The 14638-nt window shown below is 47.0% G+C and overlaps 1 protein-coding gene across 1 annotated transcript; it reads right to left on the minus strand.

Moving 5' to 3' along the window:
* Positions 1–1267: 1267 nt before the first annotated feature.
* LOC309837006 (immunoglobulin alpha Fc receptor-like) lies at positions 1268–12055 on the minus strand (the record flags this gene model as incomplete). Its single annotated transcript, XM_082677275.1, has 5 exons — positions 1268–1575; positions 4267–4554; positions 6827–7111; positions 11387–11422; positions 12022–12055. The coding sequence occupies 5 exons, from the start codon at positions 12053–12055 to the stop codon at positions 1346–1348; spliced, it is 873 nt and encodes a 290-aa protein (XP_082533401.1). The 3' UTR covers positions 1268–1345.
* Positions 12056–14638: the final 2583 nt, after the last annotated feature.

Raw genomic sequence — 14638 nt, forward strand, 5'->3', positions numbered from 1 at the left:
TCATTGACGATGGGTTATAAACCCATTCTGTTGGCCGCTTGTCATCGCGGCTACAGAAAGATCAATCATTTTCCTAGGAGTGCAGGGCCCTTTTATTCTCGGAACCCCTTTTCCAAACGAGGCCCTACCATAGACAAAACCACGTATGTGAAGCTAATCTTTTCCCTCTCTTGGAAACAAACTGCCTTGCATTTCTCTGGTCGGTTTGGATGTGATATAAAGACTCTCATTAGTCCTCCTCTGCAACTGTGGCACTTCCGTGTTGTTTATTCGGCTCAGCCACTAACATTTCCTTGTTTATCTGGCTCAGTCACTAACTTATTTATTCATGATCTCAATAAATAGATCCAGTACTTCATGACTTCAGACGTCATGATGCATACTACAAAAAGATGAATCGATAGACTGAGTAGCTTGAAGTACTGAGATGATCCAAAGGAGATGCTTGTTCGGCTGCTTTCACAAGTCTGTTTACTTTGCGTTGGAGGCATGAGACATTTTGAAGTGGGTTAGTTTCATAAGAACAGGAGAGTCTTCTTAAGAGTCGGAAAAGCATGTGTTAGCACACAAATGTTACTGTAGGGAAAGCTAGAAGCACAGTTATGGCGTGGAATATATGGTACGTTGAGTGGACAGTATTCATAATTAATTATTAGCCTTTGTAATTAATGGAATTCTAGGTGTTAAGGTCTTCTATCAGGAGGATGTAATGGTATTTGGTTTTGCTGATAAGTTCAAGACAAAATGAATGTATGAGCCAGAACTTGTGTGGAGGAGGGGTGAAAAACAGTCAGCAAGGAGAATTGAGAATGCTTTGCATTATTTTTTTTATCACAGGAAGAGTTAAGCAAAGATTATATTGATATTTTTAAAAAATATTTATTTATTTATTTGGTTGCACTGGGTCTTAGTTGCGGCAAATGCGCTCCTTATTTGCAGCTTGCTGGCTCCTTAGTTGCACCACGTGGGGTCCTTAGTTGCGGCAGGCGGGCTCTCCTTAGTTGCACCACGTGGGGTCCTTAGTTGCGGCAGGCGGGCTCCTTAGTTGTGGCACGCAAACTCTTAGTTGCGGGATGCATGTGGTATATCTAGTTCCCTGACCAGGGATTGAACCCGGGCCCCCTGCATTGGGAGCGTGGAGTCTTATCCACTACACCACCAGGGAAGGCCCTGTACTGAGAATTTTATCACCAAAGTCTAGCAGGGTGGGCTGCAAATATATCAGATTCATATAAGAAAATACCATTTGATTGGTTTGCAAAGGGATCCAAGCTTGTTAGTACTGCGTTCTCCCTTGTGTTCTCCACGTAGCTTTCCAGGACTCCACAAGTGCTGGCTGTTGTGTTCAGTGCCTGGTGTCTACCTGGTGACCCTTTGGAGTTAGTCCGAAGGTCCATTCTGTCTGAGTTTTCTGTCTACTGCAGCTCAGTTCAGGCAGTTCTTGCTGGTCTTCCTTGTGTGGAACCTGATGGCCAAGCCAATTTTCAGCCAGAATGACCAAGAGAACCACCAGGGACAGCCCTGCCATGCCCATTCGAATCAAGTTCTCCGTCGTGTAATCTTGGTTCGTGGTATCTAGAGACGTAATTTAGAAGAGATGAATGATCACTGGTCATGTTTCATTCCATCCCATCCCAAGAGCCCTGGAAGGGGAGCTCATTTCCCTATTTGTGGTTTCACTGGGACCCCCTCCTCCACACGTGCATGCATTCATGAGCACCCTACTTCACATTAAACGTAGGTCCAAGGGTGTGGTTCCCCGGGGAGTCTTGTAAAACGGGGAGGAGGTGGGTATGAGCATGTTGTGTTTGCTTTTCATTCCCTCCTCACGTGGCAGTGTCAGTGACTGTCTAATCATGTCCCTGCAACATCTTCATGGATCCAGAGTCTGAAAGTCTCTCCTCTACGTCATCTTCACCCCACATAACAATGTGTGTTCCTTTCTCATACATGACAAAGGGTACAGGATGGCTGGTATCTGGGAAGCAAGTAGGAGAAACATTTCAGATAAGCTTAGAGAAAATTTTGGGACTCCCCTGGCCATCCAGGAGGTAAGATTCTGTGCTTCCACTGTAGGGGACACGGGTTCAATCCCTGCTCAGGGAACCAGGATCCCGCATGCCATGCCACCGAAGAAACAAAACACGAAAAACAAAAACAAAACAAAACAAAAAAACAGAACGCAAAAACTTAGGGAAAATTTATCTCCACTATTGTGTGACCTTTCACCAGACATTTCTGTTCACTGAACCTTTAAAAAGATTTCTCCATTTGTTTTATGGACTTCATGGGCCTCTATTCCTCTCAAGGATGTAATAAAATAGTGTGAAATTACAATGCTGAGAAATCCTAGTAACTCTCTCCTGTTAAAATACAGAAATCAGTTCCAAGTGGATTTGGAGTTCCTAATTGCAAAGTGCAAAATGTTTCAAGTTTGAGAAGATTAATACCACCTTGACGTTGGATAGGAGGTGATTTCTAAAACAAGATTCATTGATTATCTACTCTAAAGGAAAAGGCTAATAAATTCACCCCTCTTCCACTATTGCCCAATTGTCCCTGCAACATTCATTGAAAAGACCATTCTGTCTGTATGATCTTACAGTGCCATGACTATCATATTTGCTGAGCTTGTAGAATGACTGGACAAGGTACATAAGAGAGACAAGTGTGGTCATTCCCACTCAGCAGTCAGCAGCTGCTTTTCTCTGCTATAACTCTTTGTTTTCTCCCTCTGGGCAGTGATGCGTGCAAACAACATAAAAATGAAACTTTTTTTTTTTTTTTGACCACGCCGCGTGGCTTGCAGGATCTTAGTTACCCAGCCAGGGATTGAATCCGGGCCCATGGCAGTGAAAGCCCCGAGTCTTAACCATTGGACCACTAGTGAATTCCCAAAAATGAAGCTCTTGATAGAGGGTTTTTTTTTTTTTTTGGCTGCACAGCACGGCATCTGGAATCTGGTTTCCCGACTAGGGATGGAACCTGTGCTCTCTGCAGTGGAAGCACCGAGTCTTAACCACTGGACCACCAGGGAAGTCCCTCGATAGAGTTTTTTTAGAGTCTTCCTCAGTCACCCACTCCGAGTGGATTCTAGTATTATAGGTTAGTTTCAGGATTCTCAGCTGCAACTAAGCGTGTGAAAAAGGAAGTGGATTCGTCAAAGCTTGTGTCTGGCATCTGCTATCTCAACAACACCCCTTAATGTGACTCCAAACGTTGGCCTCTCCTTTCTCAACAGGCCACGTGTTTTCAAAGGACACTGGAGAACTCAAGGAGAGGATGTGAAAGTCAAATGTGGTGTGGGTGAGAAGTGCTGCTTCTCTCTCTCTCATTTTTTAAAGTATTTATTTTATATTGGAGTACAGTCGATTAATAATGTTGTGATAGTTTCAGGTGTACAGCAGAGTGATTTCAGTTATACATGTATCTATTCTTTTTCAAATTCTTTTCCCACTTAGGTTGTTACATAGTATTGAGCAGAGTTCTCTGTGCTGTACAGTAGGGCCTTGTTGGTTATTCATTTTAAATATAGCAGTGTGTACCTGTCAATCCCAAACTCCCTAACTATCCCCCCACTTCCCCCTGGTAACCATAAGTTCGTTCTCTAAGTCTGTCAGTCTGTTTCTGTTTCGTAAATAAGTTCATTTGTGTCAATTTTTTTAAAGAAATGATTCCGCATATAAGCGATATCACACGATATTTATCTTTCTCTGTCTGACTTACTTCACTCATTATGACAATCTCTAGGTCCATCCATGTTGCTGCAGATAGCATTATTTCATTCCTTTTTATGGCTGAGTAATATTGCATTGTATATATATACCACATCTTCTGCTGGAGAGGGTGTGGAGAGAAGGGAACCCTCCTACACTGTTGGTGGGAATGTATATTGGTACAGCCACTGTGGAGAACAGTATGGAGGTTCCTTAAAAAACTGAAACTACAGCTACCGTATGATCCTTCAGTCCCACTCCTGGACATATATCTGGAGAAAGACACGGTCCGAAAGGATACATGCGCCCCAGAGTTCATTGCAGTGCTTTCACAATAGCCACGACATGGAAGCAGCCTCAATGGCCCTCAGCAGAAGAATGGATAGAGAAGTGCTTCTTCTCTCTTCGTGGTCCTCTGAGTAGTGACTCTCTCCTGCCCCACTGTTCTTTCTTAGTGCATCTCTTTGTATTCCTGCCTGATGCCAAGGCCCTGAACAGTCAGCCAGAGCCCTGAGGAAGAGGACACACGTGTGGGCGGGGGTGCACTTACCTGTGACCACAAGCTGCAGGGCATCACTGGGGGCTGACCATACATAAGGGCTGCCACTGTACCAACTGTAGCATGTGTAGATCCCTGAGAAGCTGAGGTTCACAGGACCCAGAATGAAGTCACCCCAGCGTCCCCCGTTTTGGTGCTGTGACAGAACGGCCCTTCTCTCCTTGCTCAGTGAAAATCTATCGAATGAGATGCGTGCTGAACTGCACCGGAGGGAAACACTCTCCCCTGGCATCACCACAAGGCACCCATTAGTGGAGAGGGAGGGTTTGTCATACAAGCCTAAAGGAGCAGAGAGTGAGCTGTTAGCAAGATTTTGTGTCATCCCCCTGGATCCCCGCCACTCATGTTGGATCCATGCTAAGAGAAGCGAAGAAGCTGACATTTCCTGCTGCAATGGAATGGGAGGCGGTAACATCCCATCTCACTACTACAGGATCTATACTCTGTCCCCAGTTACTGTAGATAGAGCTGATCAAGCAAGCAGATGAGATGCCAGCTTCGAGAAACAGCGATCTAGTCTCTAAAGCCAGAACTGCCACGTGATTCTGTTCCCAATTGCAGCGTGTGAGTTTCTCCCCACACCGCCGAGCAATTATGAGACCCCAGCTGGGCATCTCACAAGTCAACTCAATTCTTTATTTATTTATTTTTTGCGGTACGCGGACCTCTCACTGTCGTGGCCTCTCCCGTTGCGGAGCACAGGCTCCGGACGCGCAGGCTCAGCGGCCATGGCTCACGGGACCAGCCGCTCCGCGGCATCTTCCCGGACCGGGGCACGAACCCGCGTCCCCTGCATCGGCAGGCGGACTCTCAACCACTGCGCCACCAGGGAAGCCCAAGTCAACTCAATTCTGACACTGTCTCCCTGGCAATAACGTCAGATCCCCCAGGTTTAGGGCTCCAGGTTAAGAGCTCAGTCCTACAAGACCGCCCCCACTTCAGACGCCAATCAAAAGTCTAGGTTGTCACCTGTGCTTCTGACTCAATGGCTATAAATCAGAAGTTCCCAGGACCCAGTTCTTGGGTTCAATTTATTTGCTAGGGTGGCTTACAGAACTCAGGAAACCAGTTTACTTACTGGATTTCTGGTTTATTATGAAAGCATGTATCAGGAACAGCCAGATGGAAGAGGTGCATAGGGCTTCGTTACGTGGGCAAGACTCTTTAAGTCTTTGGCCATTGATTCGACCTCCAGCCTCTCTGCCCTCTCTGGAGGTCAGGTGAGGTGGGGCTGAAAGTTCCAACTGTCCCATGACCCCTGGCAACCAGCCCCCATCCTTAGGTGCTTTCCAAAAGTCACCTCATTAACATAAACTCAGGTGTGGTTGACAGGGATTTCCTATGAAAATGAAGACACCGTTATTGCTCATCGCTTAGGGAATCCCAAGGGTTTGGGGAGCTCTGTGCCGGGAACGAGGATGAAGACCAAATGTATGTTTCTTAGTATAAGTCACAGTATCACAAGCCATATGTTGGGGAAGAGAGGGAATGGTATCCAGAGAGTCTGAGGAGTTATGGCAGGGGCTGAAGGATATTCTTTTTATTCTTTGTATAAGAAGAAAAGGTGGAAGAACCTGGAAACTCAGGGTGCCACCTTCTAGAAACACGGGGTTAGGCCACCCTGAGGACAGGGCTTCAAACTGAGGGCTGGACGCATACCGCAGGAGCATAACTCCTCACTCCTTAGGTATGAGCTGCATATAGTGATTTCCTTCCACATGGAAAGGGAGGGTGGGAGGAAGAGACATGTTACAGTGGAAAAACCTGGCAAACACCGTCTCAGCCGGGTATGCGAGCTCAGCGTCAACAGCCGTATTCATTGGTATAGTACGTACCCTTCTATGATATTAAAAATGGCGCTGGGGCTTCCCTGGTGGCGCAGCGGTTGAGAGTCCGCCTGCCGATGCAGGGGGCGCGGGTTCGTGCCCCGGTCCGGGAAGATCCCACATGCCGCGGAGCGGCTGGGCCCGTGAGCCGTGGCCGCTGAGCCTGCGCGTCCGGAGCCTGTGCTCCGCAACGGGAGAGGCCACAGCAGTGAGAGGCCCGCGTAGCGAAAAAAAAAAAAAAAAAAAGGCACTGGGCCTTGGTGGTCGTCTTCACCGTGATCCATAGCCCCTGTCTTATCATGAGTAAAACATTAGACAACTTCCAATAGTGGGGCGTCCTGCAAAACACCAGAGCAGCACCCCTCAAAACTGTCGACGTCGTCAAAGACAAGGAAAGTCTGAGCAACTTCCACAGCCAAGGGGGAACTAAAGAGACACGACGCCTAAATGCAGTGTGGGATGGGATCCCAGAAGAGATGAAGGATGTCGGGTAACCACGAAGGAAGTCTCAATGAACGTCGGCTCATTATAATGTATCAATATTGGTTCATTAATGGTAAGGGGTGTATCATAGTAAAGGAACATGTGCGCACCTGGGTGCTGGGTGTGTGGGAACTCTCTGTTGTATCTCCTCCGTTTCCCTGGAAATCTGAAACTGTTCTAAAAATAGCATCCCTGAAAAGATAAGCAAGGAAAAAGAGCTGAGGGTCAGAGACAGGCCTCACCTGTCACTACCAGCTCCAGGGCTTCACTGTGCACTGACGAGCTGTACTGTTTTCTGTATCGGCACTGATAACGTCCTGCAGTATTAGTATCCATGCGTTTAATGACAAACTCAGCTGTCTTCTGAAATCCCCATTTCTTCTCCACCACTTTGTATGTGGAGTTTCCCAGGATCTCCAGTTGGTACAGGAAAGACTCAGGAGTTCCCCCACACAGGATCTTCACAGACTCATTCCAGGGAATCACAGAACCGGGCGTGGCAGATATGGTAGGAATGGGAAGATTCCCTAGAAGAAAATAGAGCCCAGACTCAGGTGCCCTGCCATGGAGAAACCATACTTCTTTCTTTCACTATGGGGGGAACAAATAAATTAAGGTGTGATGGACTTATATTTCCTGCCTTTAAAATACTTGTTTTTAGTATTTTCTAATTGTGGTGAAATAAAATGTGTTACATAAACACAAAATTTACTATTTAAACCATTTTTTTGGCAAGGGAGGGGGAAGCTGGGGCGAAGTGAGAGTAGCATCGACACACACTACCCAATGTAAAATAGCTAGCTAGTGGGAAGCAGCAGTAAACCAATGTTAAGTGCACAGCTCAGTGGCGTTAATTACACTCACCATATTGTGCAACATCACGACCATCTATTTTCAGGACGTTTTCATGATTTCAAACAAAAACCCTGTAACCATTAAGCAGTAACTCTCCACTCTCTCTTTCCTTAGGCCCTGGTCACTTCTAACTGACTTTCTGTCTCTATGAATTTCCCTATCCTGCGTACCTTGCGTCAGTGGAATAACACAATATTTGTCTTTCCGTGTCTGGCATATTTGACTTCGTGTGATGTCATCAGGACCCATCCATGTGGTAGCCCATGTCAGCATATCTTTCCTTTTTATGGCTGAATAATATTCCACTGTTTGTATAGACCACGTTTTACTTATACATTCATGTCAATGGCTATTTGGGTTGTTTCCGCCTTCGGGCTATTGTGAATAATGTTGCTATGAACGTGGGTGTATACCTATCTTGTTAGAATCCCTGCTTTCAATTTCTTTTGTTATATATATGCAAGTGGAATTGCTGGATTGGACATTTAGCTTTTGAGAACTGAAGGATTTTTTGAGGAACTGAATTCCTTCCTTGTTATATGTATTTTTTGTTCAGGTGAAATTTACATAACGTAAAGTTAAGCATTTTTAACGTGTGCCATTCGGTGGCATTCAGTACATTCAGTGTCGGGCAGTCATCACCTCCGTCTGCTTCCATTTTCATCGCCCCGCAGAGGAGACCCCATCCACGTTAATCCTACCCTCTCTGCAGCCCCTAGCAACCGCTGGTCTGGCCGGCAGTTTGTTTGGTGTTTTGTTGCCATGGTGATCCTTACGAGAATGCAGTTCTGCTCTTCACTCTAACGTAAGGGTGCTGAAGCTTGGGGAAACCGTGCCCATTGCTCAAGGCCACAAACTGAAGAGTGGTGCAGCCTGGTCTGCACACTAGGACTCTCTCCCTCCAGCTCCTCTGCAGGTGGGGGAGAGCTGTTTCTCCTGCAGCAGTTAGAGAATGCAATGTGGGGGACAGCCAACAAGTGTCTGACGGATATGATGATTAGTTCTGTGAGAGAGGGCGGAAAGGCTGGGACTTGGAACCTCCCGCTCCGGGAGTGCGATTTAGGATGGAACGGGATTTGGAAATGTTTTGGGGTACCCGAAGGTGCGGGTTAGCTTCTTGGCACCAGTGCATTCACACGGAGTGGCGTTAAGCGAGTGATTTTGCATGTTGAAGACTTCTGTCCTTGGCTTTAACCCCTATACAGAACCTAGCAAACAGGGGGAGGGATACTCAGAATCTGCTGGTTCCCTTTGTCAAGGTGTATCGTCTATTTTAGACCTGATAGTGATGTGCTCAACTGCAGCTCTGTGAAGGGGGAAACAAGGGAGGTTGCCGTCCTCAGCAGGATTGTTGTGAAGCAAGACGAACCCTGCAGGACTTCCTTATGTTCAGTATCGTTCACTCACCAGTACCTCCCATGTATTTGTTATTCCGAGATACACAGAGAGATGCCTCCATTAACTCAGCACATTGTTTATCTACTATCATGGCTTAAACCAGTGGCGCTCAACAGGAGACAGACAGTTGTCCCTGCCAGGGGACAGTCTGTCAATATCTGGAGACATCTTTGGCTGTCACAGTTGTGGTGGAAGATACTATTGGCATGTAGCGGGTAGAGGACGAGATGCTGCTTAATATCCTATACTTCACAGGACTGCCCCTAAAACAAAGGATTATCCAGTCTCAAATGTCAATAGTACCGAGGTTGAGAAATGCTGACCTAAACAGACCCCTACCTGTAAGAATGATGATATAGAAAAAAGTCAGATATTAATTTAAAAAATACACAAGGATGCAACTGTAGGTCATGACGTGTGGTCAGCAGTTCTGAAGGTGTAGACCTTGGAGATCTGATAACACACTCGAGTGTTCAGCTGCTATGTGAGGATGCGTAAGAACTGCCTAGGCAGGGACTTCCCTGGTGGCGCAGTAGGTAAGACTCCACGCTCCCAATGTAGGGGGCCCAGGTTCGATCCCTGGTCGGGGAACTAGATCCTGTACGCATGCTGCAACTAAGAAGCCCACATGCCACAACTAAGAAGTCAGAATGCTGCAACTAAGACCCAGTGCGGCCTTAAAAAAAAAATTGCCTAGGCAACGTGGATAGGAACATTTGGAGCCTTGCAGTTAGATAGAAGGACAACGGAGGACATCCCCGAGTTAATAAGGTGCAAGGAGTGAAGGAGAAGCTAAATTAAGGTCAGCACGGGTGAAAAGCAGAGAGAGTCAGAGGGAGAGTGGAAGGTGAGCTGGACGGGTAGTCACCAGCCAGGTGGGCAGAGCTTGAGAGACCTGGGGAAGTGGGTAGGTTTATCTGAAGATTGACTACTGAGGACCTTTAAGAGGGAGGTAAATATATTCGTATTTTAAAGACACAAATAATCCAGGCTACAGTCTTTAGAAGGAACTGGAAGAAAGGAGCCATGGATGGACAAGCGGTTTCACCCTTAGGAGGACGAAGGTAGTTGGGGTGACAGAACATACAGTAGCAATTCAGTACTGCACTACAGAAGAACATGCAGGTTCTACAGGAGGGTGCGACTAAGGCAGTGTCCCTTTATTTTTTATTTTATTTTTTAGCCCAAAGTCACATTTCTATTTATAATTTAAGCATCCATTGTAGATAGAACTTGGCTTACTCATTGTGGAAGATAGGAGAGTAAATAAAGTAAGCACGTCTTCTCAGAAAACCTTATGTTGTATCATTAATTAGCATTAAAAAGTAATGAATCAGGGGCTTCCCTGGTGGCGCAGTGGTTGGGGATCCGCCTGCCAATGCGGGGGACACGGGTTCGTGCCCCGGTCCGGGAAGATCCCACATGCTATGGAGCGGCTGGGCCCGTGAGCCATGGCCGCTGGGCCTGCGTGTCCGGAGCCTGTGCTCCGCAACGGGAGAGGCCACGACAGTGAGAGGCCTGTGTACGGCAAAAAAAAAAAAAAAAAAAAAAAGTAATGAATCAGGACTTCCCTGGTGGCTCAGTGGTTAAGAGTCCGCCTGCCAATGCAGGGGACATGGGTTTGAGCCCTGGTCAGGGAAGATCCCACATGCCGCGGAGCAACTAAGCCCGTGCGCCACAACTACTGAGCCTGTGCTCTAGAGCTCGTGAGCCACAACTACTGAGCTCACGTACCACAACTACTGAAGCCCAGGCGCCTAGAGCCTGTGCTGCACAACGAGAGAAGCCACGGCAATGAGAAGCCCTCACACCGCGATGAAGAGTAGCCCCCGCTCACCACAACTAGAGAAAGCCTGCGCACAGCAACGAAGACCCAGCGCAGCCAAAAAAAAAAAAAAAAAGTAATGAATCAAAGAAAGTGGAGACTTGGGCCTTCATATAGAGTCCAAATACCTTTTTTATCCCCCATGATCACCTTCATCCTCATCATCACAGGTAACACACTTACCAAATACGTAACTTACTTTATTTACATGGTTTATCTCGATTAAGCCTCACAATGATCCAATAGATTCCATTATTATTTTTATTTCTCTTTTATAGATAAAGAAATTGGTTCTGAGAGTTGAAGGTACTTGCGCAAAGCTCTCTAAGGCAGTGTCCTTTTAAATGAAGCAAAGTGGATAGCAGTGGGGAGAGTTAGGTTGTGAAAGCAGGTACATTTGATGTAGGGAGGCTGTTGGACAACGGAAGATGGTTCCCGACTTTCTCATCCCTGCAGTCGCGAACATTCAGTAAGATGCACACCTCTGAGGGACAGTCAGCTTAACAGAGGCAAAGGCTAAATCCAGGTCTGAGCACAATGCGTTTGAGGGATCCCAAGAGACCAAAGTGAGGTGGAAGTTACGCAAGGGGAGCACAGCAGAGACAGCTAGAACAAAGAATAAAATTGGAATTCATCTGGGCTTTGGACCATGTCTCCTGCTCTTCTATCCTGGAGCTGCCATGAGGATAGAGGGCGACTGGAGGAGACTTAGGGGAACACTTACCATCCTGCGCCTGAATCTTCTGGCCAAGACAGAGCACTGGAAGAGAGACATTCATGAAAACTCAATCTGCACATTTCCAGTCTTTATTATAAATCACCCAACATAATGACATACAGGTGTCATTTTTTTAAATGATTTTATTTTTTGGCCACACCACAGGGCATGTGGGATCTCATTTCCCTGACCAGGGATCGAACCCACACCCCCTGCAGTGGAAGCGTGGATTCTTAACCACTGGACTGCCAGGGAAGTCCCACAGGTGACCTTTCTTTCTTCTACAGCAAACATAGTAAACAAGACATCTTTTAGTTTTATCTTCCAGATTCCAGCCCTGAGGCTCTCATCTGTAGGAACTCTGGAACCATCATGGGTCTCCAGACAGCATGGCATGGGTTGAATGAACCCCACAAGGTCAACTTGACCACTTGATCATGGAGCCTTACAGGCTAGCATGGAGTTGGGACTTGGGCAGATGCAGTTACAGATACCTGGGCAAAGACCGTCTCTCTCCACTAAGGAGTTAAGAATCTTCTCTGCAGTTCCTAAAATCACTGAGTTCTCATGTTGAGAGAGACCTTGACTATTTGGGGATCCCCCCATCTTTCCCTCTAACCCACTTGCATTTGAGGACTCACCGAGGCAGAAGAGGGTGGTGTCTCTGGGGGTCATGGTTCCGACACAGCCAGCCTCAGCCCCGTTAGCCACTTGTTGGTGCACATCAGCAGATGACAGGTTCTCATGAGACAGTAAGATCCACAGGAAATATGACAGCAGAGTTCCTCATCAGAGAATTTCTACACCTATTACTCCACAGGAATGGTTCCTTTCCAAAGAACTTCATTCTGGGGAGCTCTTGGGTGGAGTCTGAGAGGAGATCAATCTCCCTGTTTATGTTTCAGATGAGAAGTGAGTGTTTTCCTTAACCAGTGTCTAATGGGGCTCAAATCCTTCTTTGGACGACATCCCACATCTAAATGGAAGAGCTTGGGACAGGATATTAGATGGGTACCATACAGACAGAGGTATTTCTCCATTGACCCGTCAGTCAAAAGCCAAGTGGCCTTGGCTCTTACGGATGCACATGTCCTCCCCGGAATTCATGGACCAAGTTTGGGCTCAATCAGGCAGGCAGTGTACTCTTATGCTTTGGATTATCTCAATGCCAGCATGCAGAGGAATTTTTTTTCAGGAGGTATTCACCATCTCTAAAGAAAGAACTTCCTATATCTGTATCTATATTTAAACCTGTAATCTGTAGATAGATGATGGATTGATAGAGAATATAAATTAGATAGGTAGGTAGATAAGTAGGTAGGTAGGTAGATAGACAGATGGACAGACAGATAAATTTGGTCACAGATACCTGGCTCTTACTAGTTCTTCAAGTATGAGAAGTCAGATATTTCACATCAACTTCCTACTGGCTGTCTCATTTTCATTGCAAGGCGTCACTCTTTTTTTCAACTTTATGGAGATATAATTGACATAACATTGTGTAAGTTTAGGTGCACAATATGTTGATTTGATACACTTCGGTGCTGCAAAACGAGGTCCATTGTGGCATTAGCTAACGCCTCTACCACCTCACATAATTGCCATTTCTTTTTTTGTGTATGTGGTTAGATCTACTCTCTCAGCAACTTTTAAGTATAGAATACAGTATCGTTAATTATACTCACCATGCTATACATTGGAGCCTTAGAAATTATCTTTTTTTTTTTTGTGGTACGCGGGCCTCTCACTGCTGTGGCCTCTCCCGTTGCGGAGCACAGGCTCCAGACGCGCAGGCTCAGCAGCCATGGCTCACGGGCCCAGCCGCTCTGCGGCATGTGGGATCTTCCCGGACCGGGGCACGAACCCGTGTCCCCTGCATCGGCAGGCAGACTTTCAACCACTGCGCCACCAGGGGAGCCCTATTTATCTTTTTTTAAATAAATTTATTTATTTTATTTATTGATTTTTGGCTGTATTGGGTCTCTGTTGCTGCGCACAGGCTTTCTCCAGTTGCGGCGAGCGGGGACTACTCTTCATTGCGGTGCGCGGGCTTCTTAGTGCAGTGGCTTCTCTTGTTGCCGAGCACGGGCTCTAGGTGCACGGCTTCCGTAGTTGTGGCTCACGGGCGTAGTGCTCCGTGGCATGTGGGATCTTCCTGGACTAGGGCTCGAACCCGTGTCCCCTGCATTGGCAGGCGGATTCCTAACCACTGCACCACCAGGGAAGCCTCCAGGTTCATGTTCTTTTTGACACATCAGAACCCCTGGTAGGAGGTAAAAATTAAGCAGTAAGGCAGGGACTACAGCACCTCTCAGTGTCCCTCCAGCCTGTGCCTGTGGATGGGGGGCAGGGCAGGGGCTCATCTCCTGCCATGTCCGTGCCTTCTCCATGGTCCCTGCTTCCGTGGGGCACCCCTGAGACCGGCACTATGAACACTGCCCCCTCCTTATGTCACTCCAGCCTAGTGGTGGCACCAGCATCCTGCTCTTACCTATTGCTGGGTAGCCTCACTTCCCCTGTTTGGTTTCCTAACTTATCCGTCACCTGGATACCTGTATTGGTTCCCTATTGCTGCTGTAGGAAATTGCCACAAACGTGGTGGCTGAAAAGAACACAAATCTATGATTTTGTAGTTTTGGAGTCAGAAGTCTGACACAGGTTTCACTGGGTTAAGATCGAGGTGTCAGCAGGGCTGTGTTCCCTTCTGGAGCTCTAGGGGAGAATCAGTTCCCGTGCCTTTTCCAGCTTGGAGAGGCAGCTGGAATTCCTGGTTTCATGACACTGTCCTCTATCTTCGAAGCCAGCGCTGGTGGGTGGCGGCTTTCTTATGCGCTGTTGCTCTGATGCTCACGCTCCTGCCTCCTTCTTTCCCTCATATGGACGCTTGTGATGACACTGAGCCCACCTGGATAACCCAGGATAGTCTCCCCATCTCAAGGTCAACTGCTTACCAACATTAGTTCCCTATCCAGTTTCGTCTCCCTTGGAATGTAACATAACACATTCATAGAGTTGGAGTATTAGGATGTGGGCATCATGGGGTACAGTTATTCTGCCCACTCTAGTACCCAAGTTCCTGCATTAAATACTCTTTTATCTAAAATACTTGGAGTGCTTCCTGTTTTTCTGACTGGACCCTGACTGACACTTCCACCAGGAAACTTTGGGATTAGGAAGATTGGCTCAACGGGTAGCCATTCTGGACAAGAGCTCTCTGACCTGTGACCACGATCTCCAGGGGCTCACTGGGTGCTGACC

This window comes from Grampus griseus (assembly GCF_964374135.1).
Source record: "Grampus griseus genome assembly, chromosome: 19".
NCBI classification, from domain to species: domain Eukaryota; kingdom Metazoa; phylum Chordata; class Mammalia; order Artiodactyla; family Delphinidae; genus Grampus; species Grampus griseus.